This window comes from Erythrolamprus reginae, chromosome 3, assembly GCF_031021105.1.
Source record: "Erythrolamprus reginae isolate rEryReg1 chromosome 3, rEryReg1.hap1, whole genome shotgun sequence".
Taxonomy (NCBI): domain Eukaryota; kingdom Metazoa; phylum Chordata; class Lepidosauria; order Squamata; family Dipsadidae; genus Erythrolamprus; species Erythrolamprus reginae.
The window spans coordinates 148524127-148548698 of NC_091952.1; the positions used below are offsets into that span (position 1 = coordinate 148524127).

A 24572-nucleotide genomic window follows, 5' to 3' on the forward strand; every position below is an offset into this window, starting at 1 on the left:
TATCTAAATCCGCTGAGAGGTCAAGAAGCACCAGGACAGAGGACAAGCCCCTGTCCCGGGCCCGCCAGAGATCATCCATCAGCGCAACCAAAGCAGTTTCTGTGCTGTAGTCAGGCCTGAATATTGACTGTTGAGGGCCTAGATAATAATACATGTGCAGCCCAGGAAATATTGTTGTGCTATCAACCTGGTACATACATTTCATTCGAAGAATTAATTTTCTCTAATTAAAGTAAACTTTTTTTTCATACTATACAAAAGGGGAAAAGGTGTTTTAACTTTAAAGGGTGAGTTCTGGATTCCTATACCAGAGAAGATTTCAAACTAAGGATCTCTAACAGTCAATTCTATCATTTATGTTTCTCTAACTAGTGAAGCCTTATGCTGCCTTAAAACTAAGCAAAATTAACATTGCAAAAATATTGCTTTGGGGAGGTGCTTGAAGCATTCTGCAAATTTCAGTAATAGAGCAGATTAGTCAGTGTGAATTGGTCGGTTACTATATTCTGGTCCTCCCGCTGTAGGATTAAAGCCAAATCCCACTTCTAATTTAACTACCTACTGCTGTTATTGGGGCTTGAGAAAGAAAGTTAACTAAACCGCAAAATAACAGAACAATCACAGAACTTTCAAATTGAAATAATAATTTTCAAAATAACCAGATTTTGTTGTATGAGTCAAAACTATGGAACTTGAAACTTTTTGCTTGGAATAATTTGCATGTCTGTAGTACAAATTTCTTTTGGGTAGTGCTTTGTCAGACAATAAATGTGTGCTGACCTATTACTAGCTGTATTGCTAACCCTTTCAGAGCACATATGAACCTGATGATACATGTTGCATTGCTATAGACTGCTTGTGTTCAGTGGAGTGGAGACCTCTTACTTCATCGCCCTTGCCATCTTTTTTCTTTATTTTTTTATGTTTTATTATGAGCTACTGTGTCATTGAGAATCTGATGGCATAGAAGTTTAATGCATTATTATTAATGCATTAGGAATTCAAATAATTCCTATCTACTATAATAATGATGATGATGAAGAAGAAGAAGAGAAAAAAAAAGGAAAATACTTCATTGATTTCCAACTGTTTTTCAGATGATTCCAGAAGCAAGGCAGTCAGGAATTAATGACAGAACAGCCATGTCAAGAGGACTATATCATACAGCAACTATCTTTATGGGCCGCCAAATGTCAGCTGTCTCAAACGCTGAAGATTTCAGTGCACTGCAGAAGTCTCAACTCACAAAGAGCTTTTCAATTTCTGACCTACATTCCTATAGACAACCATCACAGAGCTGCTATATGACAGACAGCTGTGTAGTTCAAACTAATAGCGATCTACAGTACTCAAATAAGTCTGACAAAATAGATGGGGAGACATCTCTGCTGAAAGGTGAAGAAATGCCAGTCACATCCAGTGTATCATATGAGAATGAAATAACTTCTTTAATAGGGGAAAGTATAACAAATAATGACAGCAATAATTTTGTGGAAAACAATGTCCACCCTGAACCCAAATCTCTGCTACACACAAAATTAAGTTCTGAGAACAGATCCACCAGTTTGAAAAGTTACAGTTGCTGCAAATCATTGACCCCTGAACATTCTTTACAATCTGAACAAGGAACTAAAAAGCCAATCTCGTTGATTGTTGAACCCGGAGAACTTGTTTCTGCCAGTGAGTGCTCAGAAGAAAAATTCCCAGGTATAAAGATGATATACATTCGGGGCTTATTAAGAAAAGGAAGAAAGCTATCCTTCAGCTATATAAAACAATCTAGACAGGTTCAGGATATTATAATAAATAATGTTTATAAATAAATAGATTTCATAATTTAAAACATTTTTGTTACAGTTTTGAGGAGTACCATGCACTTGGACAAAAATGTATTGCAGGAGGAAGATAAAAGTTTAAGTAGCAGCACTGATCTTACTGTTTCATTGAGTGAAGAGGAAGAAGAATCAAATCATTTGAAACTAAAACAAAATCTAAACAGTACAGATTGCAAACCTGATGACATAATATATAATGAAGAATGTTCTCCAATATTTTTTTCAACTGAACATTCATCTTCTGGCCCCAAGCTAAGGTAAAACTAAACCAAATGTTCATTTGTATTTGTTTTTGGTTTTTTTAATATTTGCTCATTCTATAATTTTGGGTAATATACAGTAATAATAAAAGAGGTATCTAAAAACATACATCACAATTAAAAATTAAAATATAAGTTAAAACATAATAATAATATAAGACTAACATCTAGATGATCTAACATTTAGGTATGAGTTTGTAAATACTTATTTAAAGGAATCAATGTTAAAGAAATTATTGATAATCAGCTATACCTCTGGGAGTATATTTCATAATCACTGACAAGGTCCGTCTTCTGGCTGTTGTTTTTCTCACTTTGCATCACAGCCAGCATTGTTGGTTTGTCTTCTCTAGATGATTGCACAGGATAGATTTGTATTCCGTATAAGAGATGATATATACCAGTGAAGGGGAACCGATGGCACGTGTGCCACAGGTGGCACATGGAGCCATATCAGGTGACATGCAAGGCATTGCACTATGTCAGTTCTAGTGTGCATGTGTGCGCTAGCCAGCTGATTTTCGGCTTTGGGGAAGCCTCGCCCTCCGGAGGCTTCAGGGAAGTTTCCCTGAAGCCTGAAACGGTAAAAAATTGCCCAACGGTCAAACCAGAAGTTCAGAAAAACAGATTTCTGATTTGCCCATTGTGCTGTTTTTTGCACTCTGGAGGCATCAGGGAAGCTTCCTGAAGCCCTGGAGTGTGAAAAACTGGGCAAACCGGAAGTCCGTTTTTCTGAACTCATGGTTTGCCTGGTTGGCTGTTTTTTTCACCATCCCAGGTTTCAGTGAAGCCTGTGCATATGTACGGGGAGGGGGGATTGTGCGCATGCTCAGGGGCCAGTAGTGGGGTGCGTATGCATGGGGGAGAGGGAATGGCTACTACACGCACGCACAACCTTTTGGCATGCAAACCAAAAAAGGTTCGCCATCACTGATATATGCCCTATAGCTGTGATGGTGAACCTATAGCAGGCGGCACGTAAAGCCATATCTGCTGGCATGCAAGCTGTTGCCCTAGTTCAGTTCCAGCATGCATGCATGCGCCAACCAGCTAGCTGATTTTCGGCTCATGCAGAGGCTCTGGGAGGATGTTTTTGGCCTCCAGGTGGCGGGGGCGGGGATCTTTTTTGCCCTTCCCAGAAGTCTCGGGAGAGGGTGAAAAAAGGGACTACCAGGATCACCAAAAGTCAGAAAATTTGGGAGCGGGGGTAGGTTGTGAATGCATGGGGGAGCAGGGCAGCATGAGGGGGTCGTGCGCGCATGCATAGGAGGACGGATTACAGGGGGAGCATTGAATTATGGGTGCATGCTTTTGGCACCCAAGGAAAAATGGTTTACCATCACTGCCCTGTAATATCCATTCCTTTCAACGAGTATGTTTTTTTTTCTTCCTATTGATCAGTGTAATGGAAGTATACCTGCCTATTTGATTCAAATGTATTCAGTGTAGCAAATCTCAGTCTCTTATGTTTAAATTTTCACTTTTAGCAAATAAGGTATTATCATGAACAATTACCGTATTTTTCGGTGTATAAGACGCACCTTTTTACCTCAAAAAAGTGTCAAAAACTGGGTGCGTCTTATACACCGAATGTTACATGGGGGGGGGAGTTGGGCGGTGGTCAGCAGCAGCAGTGTCAGCCTTCCTATGCTTCGGCGGCAATTGTCCCCGAGGCCACCCGGTAACTCTCGGCTGGAGGCAGGTGGCTCGGCCCCTGGGATGGGCAGGACACTGGATGTTCGGAGCATAGGGCACCAGCTGTGGAATTCCCGAGCTTCCCTCCCCATGGGAAACTGGTGGATGTTGTCCGAGGAGCCCTCCCAGCAGGCCGAAAAGCGTCTCGGGCTAGTGACTGTGGCAGGTGCCGGGCAGGAGCTGCTTCTTCCTGGCTGAGGCTGCTTCGCCCTTTGCCAACTGCCGCACCCTCCCAAAGGTGCCCCCAAAGATGGGAGATTGGGGTGGGGGCTGATGGAGCCGACCCCCCGCCGGACAACCAGGGCTGTCCTGTGGTCATCCTGGATGCACAGAACTCCAAGGGGATGCCCACCCGCTTCTTTGCAGCTGCCACTGTGTGCTCCACCTTACCTGCCTGGCGGCGGGCGTTCCTTGCGGGGTCCCTGCTTGCATCCGAACTTCCACTACCAGTTCTCTAGAAACTGTCTGAACATGCTGAATTTCACCCCTGCCCTAACTCCCCTGCATAATAATAATAATTTCTCTATCTTGCTTCTAAATGCTGTTTACAAATTTTCTAGAACCAATACTTCGTTATTTCATAACATCAACTTACATTAAATCTGAGCAGTAAAAACATATTTAGACCTGATATGAAGCCTAATGTGGGGCTATTGTATATTTTATAATTACTTGCTAGTTTTATATATATATATATATATATATATATATATATATATATATATATATTTGTTTTCGTAAATTTTCACGGGTATAACACACACACATATATATATATATATATATATATATATATATATATATATATATATATATATATATATATATGTAGATTGTTCTGAGTTCGGGTTTTGCCCTGTGTAATGTTTTGCATGTCTATGCGACGTTTCGGTGAAATCTCATTCACCATCTTCAGGCTGGAGTTCCAATCTTTGTGTTGGAACTCCAGCCTGAAGATGGTGAATGAGATTTCACCGAAACGTCGCATAGACATGCAAAACATTACACAGGGCAAAACCCGAACTCAGAACAATCTACATATATATATATATATATATATATATATATATATATATATATATATATATATATATATATATATATATGTGTGTGTGTGTGTTATACATATGTCACATGTTTTGCTGAATTTGAAAATTAAGGGAGACTAGGATAGATCAATTTCGGCCTTATTTTGGCCTCATCAGCTAGCCATTCCTTCACTCGGACTTGAACTTGCAACCTTTGCCTTGTAAGGCAGAGAATTAACCTCTAGGCTACAGTATCCAATCCCTTCAGCTCTGCACCAGGGAAGGGTTACATGTTTTTTGTGTCGAATCACCCTGGTATATTGAAGGAACATTACAGCTCCTTTTTTTGACTCTTGGCCCAACCTAGGGCCATTTCCAAGGCAGTTAATTTATTCATAGCCGAAAAACTATATTCTGTATGTGTCACATGTTTTCCCTTAATTTTCAAATTCAGCAAAACATGTGACACATACAGAATATATATTCATTCCTCTTTTCTGACCATTTAAAATTATGTTTTCAAGATAATGTGTTGACAAGCAGCTTCTGATTTATTATGAGGGAGTTGAAAATATTAACAGTATACACTACAAGATGCCATCTTCCTTAAATCTTAGTTAAATCTCTTTTATTGTTATTGAATCACTGTGGCAGACATGGCAAGAGTAACTTTGGATTGCAGCAAGAAGTAAATGGAACAAAAATAAATGTATTTTTGAAGTAAACTTGAATGTAATTAAAGAACTGATTAATTTTTGTGAGTGTAAAAACTAACTAACTAACTAACTAACTTACTAATTAACTAACTAATTATATTTTTATGCTGCCCAACTCCTTAGGGACTCAGGGAGTTTAATTAGTATTTTACACTTTTCTACATATCATTTAGAAATAAAAAATATTACCCTTATATATGTAGCTTTTATTAAATACAGCTGGTCCTCAACTTACAACCATTTGTTTAGCAACTGTTTGAAGTTACAGTGGCATTGATAAAATGGGACTTAATGACTGGTCCTTGCATTTACAACCATCAAAATTCAGGCATTTCCAGGTGTAACAGGTGCTTACAATGGTTGCAGCATCTTGGGATCATGTGATCACCATTTGTGTCCTTCCCAACCAGCCTTTGACCAGAAAAGTCAATGGAAGAAATCAGATTTGCTTAAAAGCAAGTAATTTGCTTGACAACTGCAGTGATTTGCTTAACAACTATGGCTAAAAAAGTTTCTAAATTGAGTACTAAACAGCCAACTTGCTTAGCACTGAAAATTCTGGTCCCCACTGTGGTCACAAGTCAAGGACTAGCCTTTATTATATTGTATCTGTGTTGATTGAAATGGTGTGCTGTTGCAAGGGACAGTAACACTTTATGTAAATTATTATAATTTTACATATTGTAAATATGCATTCTCTCTCCCCCTCTCCAAAGTCGGTGTTATTTAAGATTGCAATTAGCTATTGAACTAGACCGTTTAAGTCCCTAAAGCAGCATTAAGAATATACTGAATTATAATTAAATCTCTCTAAATTGAATCTCTCTGAATCTTGTATCTCTGCTTGTTCACTGGGATTTTGCCATATGTATTTTTAAAATTCTGCCGCTAATTTTCATAGGTGTCTCTATTGATTCATCTGAATTCTATCTTATCACCATTTTTATTTTAAAACTTGAGAGAGGAACCAGCAAACAAGCTTCGTTATGATATCTTATGAGAATTTATTAGTATCATGCTACCGTGTATCCATCAGGCTATTAATATTAATATTTCTACCATGGGAAATAAATCAATGAATAATCTATTAAATAGTGTATGATCTTTCAAAATTTTCGATGTGTCAGTATTGTCAAACAGGGAAAATCTTGTTTTGCACTTCGTTCCCATCACTAACCTGTGCTTCATTTAGAGCCTTAGCAAGTCCAGACTCTTCGATTTAGCACTCATGAAAATAATGAGTATTTCAAGCTTAGGTTTAAGAAGAAACAAGGCAGGGACCTTTTGCTTGTGTTGCTTCAGCTGCATTCAAGAGGACTTAGCACAGATGGATTGTGCATTACAAAATGTAACACATAATTCAAGCTGTCAGCTTAATCAGACTGTTTCCAGGAAGCAACCTGTAAAGAGAAAGACCCCTTGTTTGCTGACCCCTGATCCATAGCCTGCTGCATCATGTCATCCATTTTGCTTTTCTTTATTTATGTGTCCTTTCCTTCCCCTTCTTTTTATTAATGTATTCCCTTCAAGTGGCACCCTGGAAAGACCACCCAGGGGGAGGAGCACAATGGGGAATGACCTAGCTGAAATAGAGATTTTGTAAGACTTCAGTGCAATGAAAAGCCCTGTTGAACTGCTTGTGTGTTCTTACTGGTTCAGTGTGTATTAGTTTAAAACTTAGAACTTCACTCCCACACCACCTTCATTTTTCAGTGTTCACCATTACTGTTATAGGAATGCACTGAAATCATTTTCAGTAACTTATATTTTACAGTGCTGTGTGAATTGTGCACGCTATGCATTAAAGCTGTAAATATTTTAGAAGCTTAGTAGGATCTCTGAATATTTTGTACTATATAGGCCAGCTGTGTGTTTGCTTTGTAGAGTTTTGCTGGAACAAAGCTGACAGACAGAAATAAAAATCTGAATACACGTCTATAAAGGGATTAGCAGTACTTCATTGTTAAAATGCTTAAATCTTAATTTGCATCATTATAGAGGTATCCCATTATTATAATTCCCCATAAATCACAGTTATATTTTCAATCTATAGGGATCCATTACACATTTCCTTTCATATAGTTATCATACTTTTTGGTTGTTTTAAATTAAAAATAGCCAATACTGAATTGCTTCACCTATAGTTTGCAATGTTATTGCACTATTGACCAAATTTGATCCCAAAATTTATTAGGTTTCTTTGCTAATCAAGTTATACATAGAAATAAAGATTGTATGATAAATTACTTGTGCTACAATAGTCTAGCAGAACAGACTCACTTTTTATACACCAAACAAGGGCAGTGTTTGACTTGTTGCATGAATTCTGCAAACTTATAATATACAATGTTGATGTGAAAACTTGAGCTATGGTTGATATAGGTTTGTATGTCTCGTTCTTTTTTTCCCTTTGACATTTAGGAATTCCCAATATATATGAGGCCACCTTCACATTGCAAATTTCTTATCTCTGCTTTGTTGATTGCTGCTTGCGAAGATAAACCCTACATAATATGATAATGCTGCATTTATCACACTGAATCCCTATCTAAATGTCACCAAAAACGAAAGAGAAAAAGTATTTTCAGGTGATATACCTTAGTGCTTCTTGGTATAATCCAGAGAAAGCATATATATACAATGAAATACAGCAAAAATGCTTCTACTTCCCCATGTACATTAATATGCCGTATTTTAATATCAATATTTTAGTGTATTTTTAAATTTTTATTCTTGCTACAGCATGAAATGCATTTCCCCACTTATTTCTGCAGGGGATGTCTGTCATTTGAAGGATTTTGTTATGTCTTAACTTTCATAGAAGAAATGGTGGCCAAACTACCTTCTGGATGCTCGGCATTATACCAGAGAGGAACTGCTAATACAGCAGAACTAAAAGAACTTATAAGGTCAATGTTGGTTTTATTTAATGTGAAATGTGAGAACGTTATCTATATGACTATTCATATTATGGCTTCATTTGAATTTATTTCATATTAATGCTCTGCCACAAAAATCCTGGATTGTTCTCATTTTCAATTGGTCTATTTGGAGGAATAATATAAAGGAGATTTAATGAGGCATGCATAGTGTACTTCAGGATTCATATTAAATGGAGTTCAAATGATTAGAGCTCTCAAAAGAGACTTTTCAGCACATATAATTATTATTGATTTTGGAGAAAGAGCAATATTATTTTGTTTTGTTAAACTGGAGGAAGATAGGAAACCACTGACTTAGTGTGGCACCTTTCACTTCCCTCCCAAATTTGGGAGTTCTATAACAGTTACTAACTTTGCCTTACTTTAGTAATCTGTAGCTAAGATCTCTTTATAACAGCATTGAGGGAATAACTTGATTGTTTTAAAATAAGTGATTCCTTATTAATACATTTTTTCAAAAATGTAGAATAGCAGGGATTTTATATTTCACAATTCAATTCAATTCAATTAATTAATTGAATTTCTATGCCACCCCTCTCCGAGGACTTGGGGCAGCTCACAACACATGAAATATACAATACACAATATCTTAATCCAATTAACTAATTAAAAATATAAAAATAATGAAATTACATTTTCCTTATTCTGATTTATTTTGGTAGATTACCAGTCAGACCCAGAGTGTTCTTATTGTCCACGCCCTAATTCAGGGCTCTTTTTTCCTAATTTCTTCTAGGAATTGTTGAAAGAATTATGTATACATTCTTCACACTTGACAATATTGGCATTGCAGGTTCATACTCTAGCTTTGCATGTGTTACCTTAAGGTAGTGAGTTCAAATGTTGAAGCAAAAATGGTGATTATGAAAACAGACTTCCTAAATGGGCTATTTTACCCAATCACGGGTCACAGTTGTTTCTGTAATTGCAGCTGGGTAAAATATCAATCATCAGATGTGGAATCAAAGAAGAGGTTTTTTGGTTCTCAGGATGTTACAGGTGAAAAAGTTGGTGCATGCATACATACATTTCGATCTATTCATATTTTATTTACTTATTTATTGGATTTATTTTAAATGTTATTGCTAAAAATGAAATATAATTACCTGTTTTTAAGTACCTGTTTTCATTTATAGCCTCTGTAATAAAGGTGGCAACTTGGCACAAGAAAACTTTGAGGCATGTGAAGCACTTGTCCTTTATCAACTTCAGAAATTATTGCAAAATACAATGAATGGGAGCCTTTTATCATCTAAAAAGCCTAATGACAAAAAGGAAAAACTAAATGAAGAACAAAGCAGGTATGATCGCAATGTTCAAAGAGCCATCGTTCTTATAAGTCACATGCTGTATATGATGTGAAATCAATTCACTTCAAGAGAGTTGCACGCATCAGGTTATATGTTAAGAGATTTTATATAACAATCCTGTACATATTTACTTTGGTTTACTGGTAAGTCCCGCTGAATTCAGTGAGACTTATTCTGGGGTGGCGCAGCAGGTAGAGTGCTGTACTGCAGGCCACTGAAGCTGACTGCTAGATCTGCAGGTCAGTGGTTCAAATCTCATCACCAACTCAAGTTTGACTCAGCCTTCCATCCTTCCGAGGTGGGTAAAATGAGGACCCGGATTGTGGGGGCAATAGGCTGGCTCTGTTGAAAAGTGCTATTGCTAACATGTTGTAAGCCGCCCTGAGTCTAAGGAGAAGAGCGGCATAAAAATTGAATTAATTAATTAATTAATTACATAAATAATAAATAAATAAATAAATAAATAAATAAGAATGTAAAGAATAGGAGCATTAAAAGGAAAGAGATAAATAGGAAAAAGGAAACCCCAGATCTGTGATGGCGAACCTATGGCATGCATAGCCATATCTGAGGGCACACGAGTCGTTGCCCTATGTCAGCTCCAGCACCCATGTGCATGCTGGCCAGTTGATTTTTGGCCTTCTGGAGGGTAGGGGGAGGCCATTTTTGCTCTCCCCAAGCTTCAGGAAAGCCTAGGGAACCTGTGGAGGGCAAAGAATAGGCCTAATGGACCTACTGGAAGTTAGGCCCATTCGGCCGTTTTTCGCCCTCCACAGGTTTCAGGAAGCCTGGTAGGCCCGCTGGTCCCATTTTCTGCCATCCGCAGGCTCTGGAGGCTTTCCTGAGGCATGGGGAGGGCAAAAAATACCCCAACCGGCCAACCAGAAGTCTGGAGGCTTCAGTGAGGTCTGCACACATGCGCAGGATCCCCCAGTTGTGCATGCATGCATTATGGTTGCATTATGGATGTGGGCATGCATATCGCATGCACACACACTCTTTTGGTGCCAAGCAAAAAAAATGTTTGCCATCAGTCCCCTAGATAATAAGCAAAACAATAGTTACACAGCTTTTGGGTGTCTGAGAATACATAAAGTGTTAACTTAGGCTTTTGGCAGTGCATCTGTCGGTGCATGTACATAGGTAAACACACATACATATATACACAATCTATTACTAGCCTACTTCTTTTAACTCATAAAACTCCCTTGAATACATTAATCCACAAATAGTTCCCCTCAAATAGACTCATATGAGAGATTGTGAGAAACAGATGAGAGAAGTTCAGTGGGTATGACGAGATAGCACAGCCCACAGGAGGGGCTGAGGGAAGAAAATCTGGATTGTGGTACGCTGCTAAGAGTTGTTTCTGTGAGATGGATGATCACATACATTTGATTAATAACAAATAACTATTTCAGAGCTACTGTCCTAATTGGTTTATGATGTCTTCAGATTTCAAAATTTTAGTCATTTTCATTTCTTGATTATCTGCTGAAGCTTTAGCTGATAATTTACTTGAAAGGACAGGTATGATCGTAACTGGGACCAGAAACTCCATGACGGTCATAAAGTCAAAAATCATGGGACCGTGACAATTTATGGTAGCATTTCCAGCAGTTCTGGCTGTAGTTCTAAAGCAAATTGTGTTTGGTTGTTGTTCTGCTGGCGTGTCCCAACTGCCCGTAATTACAGGGTAATTAGTCCAAAAAGACACACACCACACGATAGAAGGAAAACCAAAAGTCTTTATCAACAGAAAAGCAGAAAAAACTCCCTTTTTAAATGTCAAAGGGATTTTCTGGTACACACAAGGCACAGGTTAAATGCAATCCAATTTCTCACCCAGTAACTGGGAAATTGAGTCCAATTCCAAAGTCCAGAAAGTCCACACACAGTCTTGAATAAGGGAAACAGCAAAACCATGATCTTGACGAAACTATGAATCAGATAAACTTCCACAAGACTAAATCAGCACGCTGCTCTTTTTATCTGTAGCACTAATTACAGCAGCCCCACCCAACCACAGGTGGCCTGACTTATCTCCTGTAATAATCCTTCAGTTGTTCTCTTCTATGCATCACTCTCCGCATGCGTGGGTCTGTCATAAGTTCTTGTTCAGAATCCAGGGATGATAAGGAAGATTGATCTCCTCCTGGGCTGTCTGCCAAACTCCCCTCTTCCCTGTCACTCACGCTTCCTTGGTCAGAGGAGACTTCGACGGCAGATTCTATCGGGAGCAAAACAGGCCTGTGGCATGTGGATGTTTCTCCCACATCCACCTCCACATTCCTTGAAGCAGGAGCTGGGCCAGAGCTAACCACAACAGTTGTTAAGCATGATGTCACCTGACTGGGACTTACAATTTCCTGACTGACTTTGCTTGTTGGAAACTGGCAACAAAGGTGACAAGTGGCAAATGTGTGACTATGGGATGCTCTGACCACTATAACTGTGTGAATCATGATCATGTGACTGGCATGTTGCAGTGGCCAACTCTAAGCAAAGACTAACTATAATTTTGTAATAAAGAATGGGGAGGGGGGACAGCAGCAGGGGTTAAGTCTGAGCCTGTACATTGATTCTGTTCATTTTTTTAAATCTAAGCTATTGTTTTTGAGCTAGTTTCCCCCCCCCCCCTGCTTTTCTATTTTCTTTTAATATTGGTATCTACCTAGAGTTGGGTGGTCACTTACATTGAAATAAATAATAACAAAATACAGGAGAGAGAACTGATTACAAAATTCGAATACATTACTATTATCTCATCTTTGCTAATATACTGTATAAGCTAAAGTGAAATAAAATTATTGTGCTATTTCTTCTTCAATGCTTTTGAAATTTAGCTGTTAAGTTAGACTCTTGAATGAGTTTAGCTTTCTAGTCCTCTAGCTATTCGTGTTTATGAATTAGTTTGAATGCATTTTCCTATATATGTGCTTCTGTCTGAATATTCTACAACGGATATCAAACTCAATTTCATTGAGGGCCGCATCAGAGTTGTGTTTGACCTTGGAGGACTGGAGTGTATATGTGTGGGTGGCCATGGGCGGCTGTGGGCATTTGACACAGGCTCAAGATCTATTTTCCCCCCATTTTTCTTCTTCCTTTCCACAGTTCTTTCCTAGATATCCTTTCCTTGTACTAGATATTATTGGCAAATATTTATTACTTATTTTTTATACTCCACTAAATTTTTTATTTTTAAGTTTATACCCCATTGTTTAACAGTAAATTATTTTTCCAGACAGAAAAGCTATTTATACTATTGTATTTTTATTATTCAACTAAAAATAAAAATACAGTAACATAAATAACCTGATAATAAAGATCTAACACCAGAATAAATTTCCAGGAAAGCAAATAGAAATGGCTGTATTACAATTACAGATTGTACAACAATTATACAGATTGTTGATTGTAAATTAAATGGACCTACAGTATGTAAAATATGGCATTAAACTGCAGTATTAACATAGGATGTTGCTTGTTTTTTATCCAGATCAGACCCTTACTTGAGGCCTCATAATTGTAATCCAGTCCAGTCTTCCTGCAGCACTCTGCTGGCTGAAACCAGGCTGTTCAGAAGCTCTGCATGGCTACTGGAGGCCCGGAAGGCCAAAAATAGGCCACAGGGGGGCCTCGCAGGGCCTCCATGTGGGCCATTTTGGACAGCAGAGGCACCATGGGGCGGTCCTTCGATATTTCCAGGCTGGCCCCATGGGCCAATTATAAGCACTACTGTTCAATAAGAACCAGTTTCAATTCCTAGCTATTTCACCTCTTTAAACATTGTTCAACTTTTAAAGGAGAAAATATGATATTTGAGTCATTTGAATTATATATTGAATCCAAAATAATGTGTCAAAATATCTTAATGAGTAATGTTCTCAGGTATGTAGGGATAACTTTTGGACACAGGAGAAAGCTTAGGAAGCTTAGACAACATCTGATAAGAGGCAGCTGCAGGTTGGGGGGGGGGAAGATGGCGACCCCCTTTAGTTTACTGGTGACTAAAAAAGAGGATGGGAGAAATATTTTACGTCTTTTAAGATTTTGTTTAATGTACTCTTATAGTAAAAATCATGCTGACACTCCTGGTTCTGGTTCTGGCCTGGACTGCCTTGAAAGGTTAATCTTAGGACTCTTGAGAAGACACCAAAAGATAAAATAATTTAACTACAGATTACACAACTGGATTATATTCGCTACTAAGTGAATGGTAAAACTCTAAATTCAGTTTTTGCTAAGCATGGCCTTTTCTGTGTGCATTGTATTTATTATATTCAGCCAAACTCAGAAGGTGACTTTGGGAAATTTACTCTATATGACACAAAAAGATAGGGGGGGCCACTTTAAAAGCACAAAATATCTCAATGATCAAATCAATTTCTATAATTAATACGTATTGGAAAAAGTTATTTTCATGAAAACAGTAGGGTTTAATAAAAGAAACAAAGACAAGGTCCAATAAGAGATCAAAAATATTAAAATAAAAAGTCTGGGCTGATGAAAGCAGAAAGAAAAAAGTTTGCCGCTGTAATTATTCCATATTTCAGTTCTATATAAACATTATTTCATGCCAACCTACCTGTTCTTTGAGCATTTTAAATGACAAATTTTTTTCTGTTTTATCTAGATCTGAACTGGAATCTTATTTTTTAAAGATTTGGAAACGTTTAAACCACCATATCATATTCTTGCAAATGCACCATATTTTACTCAGAGAAGAAGTGAAAGACATGTTTAGTACCCTATTGATTTCGAAGAGTCATAATAAACAAGAAAGCCCGGTCAGTATGTTATCTAACTTCCTGCATATTTGGGTAATGTCAGGGAATGAAACCTGGTGAATGATTTTTAGATGAAGGAATTAACGTATTTTTTCAGACTATAAAACACATGTCCCCCCACCTCCCAAAAAAGTGATTGGAAATGTCTCTATGTTTTATAGACTGAATATGGCCCTGTTTTTAGTTTCCTGCATCCTCCCCTCGCCCATGTGTTCCATTTTTAACAAAATGGGATTTGGGAGGACAAAAATGGGACGCACAGCGGGTTTGGGAGGCCTGCAGAGTGCTCCTGGGGGCTGGGGAGGGCAAAAACAGGACACATGGAGGGTTCAGGAGGCCAAAATCAGGGTGCACAGAGATCTACAGAGTGCTCCTCGGGGGCAGGAAGGGCAAAAGCTGGACATGCGGAGGCCAACAACTTTTTTTTTCTTGTTTTCCTCTTTGAAATCTAGGTGTGTGTTATATACAGTATATCTCTGTGTACCTATAAGAGTAATTTTATATATAGACCATGACCTTGCTGAAAAAGCTTTTTTGATATCTGGTTACTGATTGTTTTCTGAAACATGAATGTCCTGATTGCTAATCAATAACCATCAGAATGCTTACATGCATTAATTTGAAGCAAGGTGTAAAACAATTTCTAAAAGTTAAGGAGATAAAAACATGTTTGCATATTCTTGTCATTGAATGTTATCAGCATTTCAGATTGTCTTTATTTCATTTAATTCTAAAGTTGTCTGACATATGAGGTGCCGAAGTGAAAACATAATTTCCCAGAAAATCTTTAACAAAATACTTTGATATGAGCTGCAGCATGTTTTTTTTTAATATTACATTCAACTTTGCACGAAAAAGCCAAATAATGTTACTGCTTCCAATATTGATATTCTAAATTGTAATTAAGAATTATGGGATATTTTTCTCTTGTCTATTTGCAATATTTGCAATATTCTAATAAAAGTATTTTTTCATATTATACAATAATACAAAATTATTTTATTAAAATAATACAGTGTATCAAGATTTATAACAATGTAATAATGAGGGGGAAAATAAAAATAAAACATAATTTCCCTCTTAAATTCAGTAAGTGATTGTATCCTCTTAGGCAGTAATAAATGCATCACTGTAACATTTCCTTTATTGACAGGTCTCTTATATCACTTTGTAAGAAATGTTGTCCCAATCTGTGGCAAACTTCTCCAACTCAGGAAGTTTTAAGAAATTTCTAGCAAACTATTTCGGGTCCTGACAGCATTTCTCTGGGATTTAAGTCTGAACATTGATTTGGCCATTTCAGAACTCCAAACTTCCTCGGCCGTTCCTTTATTTGCGTGTTAGTGATCACTGAATTGGTGCATGAGCCACTTACGTTTCAGTTTCAGTGAGCAAACAGATATTGTCTTATAAAATAATCTAACAAAAAGTTGACTTCATGTTTTTGCCAAAGTCAAATTGTCTGAGAAAGCAAAGTATCTCTTTGACGCTTCCATTTTTGACCATTCTTAAGAATTTATTGGATATATTATAGTGGAATGCATGCTTGGTTTCTGTCAGGCATAAGGATCTCATAGAGCCTGAAAAGTTTTATTTTTGACTTATTTTTTCATGAAAAATTCCTGTAGAAACCTGGAGGCACATCTTTAGAAAATTTGAAACAATGTTCTTTGTGAACAAGTTTTCCCTTTCCTATTCTTTTATGAATCCTTTTATATGCAGAGTTTTTCAGATAGTGAGACCATAAATATTAACTTTAGCCAGGATAAAAAGATTCCGTTGATCTGAACTTCCTTATGAACTTCTTTGTCTATTGTTTTGTAACGATTTTGACAGGACAGCTATTCTTGAGAAGATTCATAATTTAAAATCTCCATTTTCCTAGACTAATTAAGTCGTAGAACTTTAGAAATAGGACTATATCTATTTCAAGACAACTAGGCATCACATACTTTTTAACATGAATCTACAAATCTAATAATGTATGTCTAGTTGGGATTTATTGCTATAGTAGAGCCAAAAATAGATTATAAAACAGGAGAAGAAAAGAATTATGAAAGGAGAACATTTCCAAAGATCTTTGAAATGACCAGAGAGTTAAGTTTAAAAGACTAGACAGGAATTAACTCACAAAAAAAATATCAGTATATTTATTTCACTAACCCCCACAATTCATGGCCCAGAATTGACATGGTCTGGATAGACCCAGAAACAGGAAAAAATTTAGAGAAAATAGAAATAAAACCAAATGTTTGGGCAAATCATAACCCGCTAATAGTTAAATGGAAAGGTAAGGAAAGAAGGAATAAAAGCTGGACCATGAATCAAAGGGTGGTGAATGAAAAGAATTAGTATGTCAAATATATAGAAAAGGAATTAGAGTTTTTCATGAAGAAAATTGGAATGAACAAACTACTATCCAAAATATGTGGGACATAACTAAAGCTTATGCCCAGGGCCTTACATTAGAGTATACAATATGGAGAAACAAAAACAAAAATAAACAATATGTAGGATTGCAAGAGAAATTAGGGAAATTGGAATACAAAATGCAGAAAGAACCTCATAACCAGGAAATTAAGAAAGAAAAAAAATATTATTAAACATAAATTAAATTTACTGGCACAAGAAGAAGTGGCCCAAAAAATGAGAACAAACAGACAATATTATTTTAAAAATGTAAATAAGCCAGGGAGATGGTGGCCTATAAATTAAAAAAGAATGAAAGAAAGAAATCAATACAACTACTGGAAGATAAAGGAGCGGCGATTCACCATCAGGAGGGGAGAGAGGAAAGATAGCAACACAATATTTTCAAATTTTGTGTAGACAAGAGAGGCTTGAAGAAGATGACATTAAAAAATATATACAGCAGAGAAACCTCCCACTTTGTAGGACACTGTTGAATGATAAAATAACGGTATCAGAATTAAGAATGGCAATCCAAAAACAAAATAATAATAAAACACTGGGCCCAAATAGGATCCCAGAAGAATTTTATACAGAGCTGCATGAATCATTGGAAAATTTACTTTTAGACATATACAATTAAGTACCTGACTGAGCTAAGACACTAGTATCCTGGATGGAGGCACTGATAACTTTAATCCCTAATAACAATTCAGAAAGACAAAAATTTCAAAACTATAGGCCAATCTCGCTGCTGAATGCCGACTATAAAATATTTATGACAATAATAACAGAAAGGATGAAAAACATATTACAGTATTTTTCAGTGTATAAGAAGCACCTTTTTCCTCCCTAAAAGAGGCTGATACTCTGAATGTAGCTTTTTTTTCCAGCTCTAACTAGCTGATAACGATCTTCCCAGCTCTTACTTTGCAGGCTCTTTCATGGTTTCTCTCTGCAAAAAATGTTCTCCAAGCCCTAAGTCTTCGCAGATTTTTTTTTCATTACTCTGACTTGCTCTGAGTAAGTTCCTTTCCAGTCCTAACCAGGTGCTAATGATGTTCCCAGCTCTTACCCGCTTGCAAGCTCTTTCATTGTTACTCTCTGCAAAGAAGAATGTTTTCCAAGCCCTACGTCTTTGCAGGGTTTTTTTCCATTGCTCTACTTGTTCAGACTGTTTCTTTCCAGGTGCTAATGATGTTCCCAGCTCTTTCATTATTACTCTCTCAGAATAAATTTTTTTAAGCCCTTAACCGGGGGATAAAATAATGTACTGAAGCTGACCAGATTAAGGATGCTAGCCAGATGAATACCTGGTAAGCAGATTCTTTTCCCTATTTTCGTCCTCAAAAAGTAAGGTGCGTCTTATACTCCGAAAAATACGGCCGTTTTCCATTACTGTATACATATGTATGAAGTTCAACATGCTGCCTTTATCCACAGAATGCTAGTTGCCAATCCTTTGTTCAACTGTAGCACTATTTGGTGCAGCCTTGCTGTTCTTTGCTTTGTCCTATTTTCCTCCCCAAAAACTAAGGTGTGTCTTATATTCTAGCGCGTCTTGTACTCTGAAAAATATGGTAAATGGAAAATATACATTCAGACCAGACTGGTTTTTTGCCCAACAGATATATAAAAAATAATATAAGAATGATAATAAATACATTAGAATATTATGAAAAAAACCAGGTAGCACTAATATTCCTGGATGCACAAAAAGCATTTGATAATTTAAATTTGGACTTCGTAATTGAGCAATTAGTAGCAATGAATTTTGGTCAGAAATTTATTATAACAATTATAACAATATATTGAAATCAGACAGTGAGAATTTTATTAAATGGAAAAATTACAGTAAGCTTTAGTATTAGAAAAAGAATAAGGCAGGGATGTCCCTTATCTCCCTTACTATTTATATTTCAATAGAGACTTTGATGCAACAAATTAGACAGAACTGAGAGATAAAAGGACTAAAAACTAGAGCACAAGAATATAAGGTACAAGCCTTCGCAGACAACTTAGCATTCATTATAGAAGTACTGATACTACTGCAAAATATTAACCAGTTGGACAAGGAAGCAGGACTTAAAATAAATAAGCTATAATTAAAATAAATAGCTAAAATTTTAACTAAAAATTTAACTGAAAGACAAAATGAAGAATTAGAAGAGAAATTGGAATTTTAGTAGCTAAGAAAATTAAATATTTGAGAATATGGCTATCGGCAAAATGTAGTATAAAAAAAGAAGACCGTTATTATAATTTGCTAAAAAATTATAAAAACCTAGAAAATTGGAATAAACTACAGATATCAATTGGCAGAATTCTGATGGTCAAAATGAATATGGAAGAGGCCACATATAAATCCAATTAATAAAATAATAAATAAATAAATTACCCAAATTGCTATATCTCTTTCAAACAATCTTGATAAAATTAGAGAAGAATGTTTTTGATCAAATAAATAAAATAACATTTAAGTTTGTATGGGCAGGGGAAAAAACACGTGCATTAAATTTAAATTTTTGCAAGACAGTAGAAGAAAGGGGGGGGAGGGGGCAGGTTGGACTGCCAGATTGGGACCTTACTACCAGCTGTTCTGACATCGATTAGAGACTGGATACAGATCAAAAATAAAAGAATATTAGCATTAGAGGATCATGATCTCCAATTAGGCTGGCATGATTTTCTTGGGATGGAAAAAGTAAGTCACACTCCTACTTTCAAAGACACATAGTAAGGGACATTCTCTTTAATGTCTGGACAAAGATTTTTAAAAATCATGATATAAAAATTCCAAAGTGGCGTTCAGCTATTATATAGCCAAATAGCATTGACCTTAGTAAAATGGTAACGTTTTCAGAGCTGTTAGACAAAAAAGGAGATTTAAAATCAATTCAAGATTTGAAAGAACAGGGAACAAATATAGATTGGTGGCTATACCTTCAAATACAAACAAGGTTTAAAAAAGATCTGGAACAATATGGCATCTACATGAAACAATTAGAATTAGATAAATTTTATTAGCAACAGAGAGAAAACTGATTATAAAATTATACAATTTTCTACTAAGATATAAAATGGAGGAAGAGAACTGTAAAAGAAACAATGATTAGTTGGACCAGAACTTTGAGCATAATATAGAATTAGAACAATGGGACAAACTTTGGGAACAGCACTATAAATTAACGACATTAGTGGTTGTTATGCCGGACTTCATGTTACGAGCCCCAATTAAGTCAGAAATCTAAATTCAAACACACACGCTGTTGTAAAATAAACAGAAAAGCCGTTTATCCAAAATAAAGCTGTGCACACACTTTAAACTGAGCAAATTACAGATAACAGTCCTTGAAAGTTGCGAGAACAAAAACAAGCAAAGCAGATAAGAGCAGCTATGGAAGCGTCACAGCCACACCTCTTCCAGACAGTTCACAAGTCTTTACTTAGCTGTGAAATATCCCCAAGAGTCTGTGAAAAACCAGGAACAAAATGCAAACACGTCTCCTTCTCCAAACTGATAATCTCCCACATGCGCTTTCTGCAACGCTGGCAATTTATCAGCAGCCCCATTAGCCTAATTGCCCCAGCTACAGGTGTTCTCCCTTATCTCAAACGATACCTACGCAGTTGGTCCCTTCTAGCCATGAGCCTGTGCATTCTGGCATCTATCCACCGATCCTCCTCCTCTGAATCTGATGACCCACTAATGGGGTCATTAATTAATGGGTTGGCTGCATCCATCTCTATCTGATGATTCTTCTTCTTCCCCAGCGTCTAAGCTTGGCAACGAATCCTCACTGTCCAAATCTGATGGCAGTAAGAAAAGTCTCTGGGAACCTGAGGACTCTCCTAAGTCTTCAGAGTCTTCGGAGAGGGGCAGCATACAAATCTAATAAATAATAATAATAATAATAATAATAATAATAATAATAACAACAACAACAACAACAACAACAACAACATCCAAATTCCCCATTGCAGGAGCTGGCCCAGAGCCAACCACAACAAGTGGTATACAAAAAACCTGTACAAAATGTTTTATAAATGGCATTTATCTCCAGCGACATTGGCCAAAATGTTTTCAAATCTATCCCCTAAATGTTGGAGATGTAGGCATAAACCTGAAACATACAATCATATGTGGTGGACGTGCCCCACCACAAGAAAATACTGGTGTAAAATTCGTAGGTGGTTATAAAGTAAAGAATTGATTTAAACTAGAATTATTCTTATTAGGAATACTAGACCCAAAAATGAATAAGAAACTTCAATATACAGTGGTACCTCTACTTAAGAACGCCTCTACTTAAGAACTTTTCTAGATAAGAACTGAGTGTTCAAGATTTTTGTGCCTATTCTTAAGAACCCGAACCTGGAAAAATTTCCCAGGAAATTTGAGAGCGGCACAAAGGCCTGACCAGTTTCCTACAAATTCCCCCTTTAATCCCAGCCATCTCGGGCTTTTCTGGGCTGCCAGAGGAGCCTTTTGGTGGTGCTTAAGGAGGCTTTGGCAGTCCAGAGCGAATTGAGCATTTTTCTTTCTCTGGGCGCTTGGAGAGGGAATAAACTTCTGCTAGTGTTCAGAGAAAAGAAATGCTCCCTTCGCTCTGGGCAGTGACTGTCCTTCTCCTCCTCTTCTTCTTCCTCCTCCCACCCAAATTTCGAGCTTTTATTTCTTTCCTAATGGGTTTGCACGCATTATTTGCTTTTACATTGATTCCTATGGGAAAAATTGCTTCTAGTTACAAACTTTTCTACTTAAGAACCTGGTCACAGAATGGATTAAGTTCTTAAGTAGAGGTACCACTGTATTATACTACATATACTTACCACAGCTAGGATTACATTCGCACAACATTGGAAACAAAGTAGTAATTAAGAAAATCCTAAAATGTGCTGAAATGGATAAAATGATCATGAACTTTAAAGAGAAGGAAGATTCGGATTATTATGGAATTTGGAATACAGTGTAAAATTGGCTCAAAAATACTAAATGATATGGTAATAAAAGGAATGTTAACTGGAATTATTAAACAGCATTAAGTTTAAAGATGTAAATACAAATGTAAATAAAATGTATATATATAAATTAATATCCGTAGAACTGTAAAAAGATATATTAATATATTATTATACTAATAGATATGAATGCAAACTATGTACCGGTAAGTCAATATGGAAAGCTGTAAAATATTCTTAAATGGTATATATTGTGTTGTTATGTTTTGTTACGTTTTGTTGTGTCTTATTATTGTATTTGTATTTGTGGTTGTTACGTTGTCTTTTAATGAGAACATTGTTTCATAATTATTTTTTAAAGATAATCTAGAAATATAGAATAGAGTTGGAAAGGATCTTGGAGGTCTTCTAGTCCAACCCCCTGCTAAAGCAGGAATGAGAGAGAGAGAACAAACTTGGTATTTTTGTTTCATCAGAATATTTTGCACAAGCCTCTGTATAACTGGGTGACTTTTATTCTGTCCAGCTGCCAAAGCAATTCTTCAGGAGGATCTCTGAGCTGCTTCCAACATTGAGGAATGGATTCTGAGGAATGCTTTGGCAAAAAAAATTGCATAGGCCTAAAACTAATGAAATTTGTTCATATAAGGTCTTTGTTGAGCAATTGACCTGAGAGACATGTATACTTTCTAAAAGAGCAGTTATAACGCGATCTCAATTTTCAGAATTCTTACACACACACAAAAAATAATATAATGTATATTAGTGAATTGGTTTCAAAATATATTAAGGCAGAAGCTGAAGGAAGCTCATTTCAGAATTTTCATGTACTATTATAATTCTGCAAAAATATATTTTTGAAAATATTGTTTTATTTCTTTTGCTTTAGTCTTCTCTAGAGTTGAATGTAGAAGAAGGTGAAGACATATCATTTTCCTGTAATGATAAAACCTCCTGTAACTCACCAGTGAAAAATAACCCAGAAAAGCAAGGTAAACATTCACTTTCGCTATTACCATCACTAAAAGAGAGGCAGTGATTTAAAATAATTATCTAGATTTAGTTTCTGCGTATGTCTGTGCCTGTGTCTTTGTATATTCTCTTGGGATTAATAGCCAAGTTGGTTAAGTTTGCTGGCAAGTTTTTGCTGACTTTAAATACAGAGGCACAAGATACAGTTGCTATTTTCTTTGGCAAATAAACAGAGAATAACAGTGTATTCTACTAAGGTTCACAGGAAGATCCTTTGTAAAGAACTGTAATGGACAGTTTAGATCAATAAACAAGAGATAACAAAAATGAAAAAGTAAAGGGAATGGGACTTGAAAAGAAAACAAAGTAGTCTGATCACTCTGAGTTTGAAATGTGTTTCATTATTGTTTGTATTCACATTAAAAAAAATCACAAACTGGTTTGAAAATGAGAGTAACAAAAAAAATAACCTTTCCTAGAAAAGTTTGATATTACAGGTAAAGTAATGGCTGTATAATAGGCTCAAATGTGGTGTTTACTTTATTATACAATAAAACATTGCATTTCAATGGCTTGTGAATTACCCTCATTCCAACTATTACATTCTAGGTTCAGACATAAATTGCAAGAATATAAAGGTCCAAGCTTATGTCATGCCCACTTTAAGTCTTTGATGTTATATGTTTTAAACCATGTGAATATCTACCATTTTAGCCTTTCAGGTTTTGGTATTGGTCTTTCAAAGGTCAGTCGCCATGGGGAAGAATCAGTAATTATATGGCAAACTACACGTTTCTGATTTAATTCTTTTTTTTCAGCAGTAATTGAACATGTATCATTAGAGTAAGAGCCAAGGAAAAAATGCCAGACAAAAGCAGGATTTCTGCCTCAGAAAGCATTTTGATAATTTAAAATATTTTGCAATAAGATCTTATCATAACCTGTTAGTCTCTTTCTGATGATTGCATTATGTTTTTTTAAAATAATGTGAAATATAGCACAGCAGGTTTTTCTTCTTCTTTCTTTTATGTGTGATAAAGGTTTGTGGTATATGTAGTAGGTCAATGTTTTGCAATTCTTCCTTTTTAAAAAGAAACTGCGTACAAATATGGAAATATATAATTGCATATTAGCAAGCAGCATAAAATTGAAGGATAAATTTAAGAATCAAAGCTATTAATATGAAAGAGCTTTAATATTTTTATGTATATTTCTGTTTAGCTTTATTTTTTTTTAAAAATCTCTAGTTAGGACAACTTTTACTGTCATAGCTGGAATTCTTTTAACAGTGTTAAAGGAGTTACTAAACCAGTGCAGTAAACACTTTGATGATCTTCTATAAAGAATAATGTTCTGACTTTATTGAAAGTCATCCAAGAAGATTGGTTTAGATTCCCCCCCCCACTAGCTAACAGAAAAAGGTACAATTTCCAAATTTCATGCACATCTGCCAAACTAGGAAAAAAATCACTTTTCCAACCTACGCTTTTAATACCGTTTTTCCTCAATTTTATGAGGAATTGTTTTGATAAAATTCTAGTATTTAATAAAAGACCTAGTCCATGTAAATATGCCATGTTCACCTCCCTTGACAAAGCTTTAAATACCAATTGATAAATGTATCCTCATCTTATAAAAGCAAAGGACGCT

The 24572-nt window shown here is 36.2% G+C and overlaps 1 protein-coding gene across 2 annotated transcripts in view; it reads left to right on the forward strand.

Annotated features, from left to right (window-relative positions):
• Nucleotides 1-24572, forward strand: part of KIZ (kizuna centrosomal protein) — a 96779-nt gene that overhangs the window by 29098 nt on the left and 43109 nt on the right. For both annotated transcript variants that reach the window (XR_011558660.1, XM_070747000.1), the window contains exons 5-10: nucleotides 1098-1707; nucleotides 1858-2092; nucleotides 8309-8443; nucleotides 9613-9777; nucleotides 14426-14579; nucleotides 22840-22942. Coding sequence is in view for 1 of the 2 variants with exons in the window: in XM_070747000.1 (XP_070603101.1) it covers nucleotides 1098-1707; nucleotides 1858-2092; nucleotides 8309-8443; nucleotides 9613-9777; nucleotides 14426-14579; nucleotides 22840-22942 (1402 nt within the window). In the remaining variant the exon portion in view is untranslated. The remainder of the gene's footprint in view (nucleotides 1-1097; nucleotides 1708-1857; nucleotides 2093-8308; nucleotides 8444-9612; nucleotides 9778-14425; nucleotides 14580-22839; nucleotides 22943-24572) is intronic.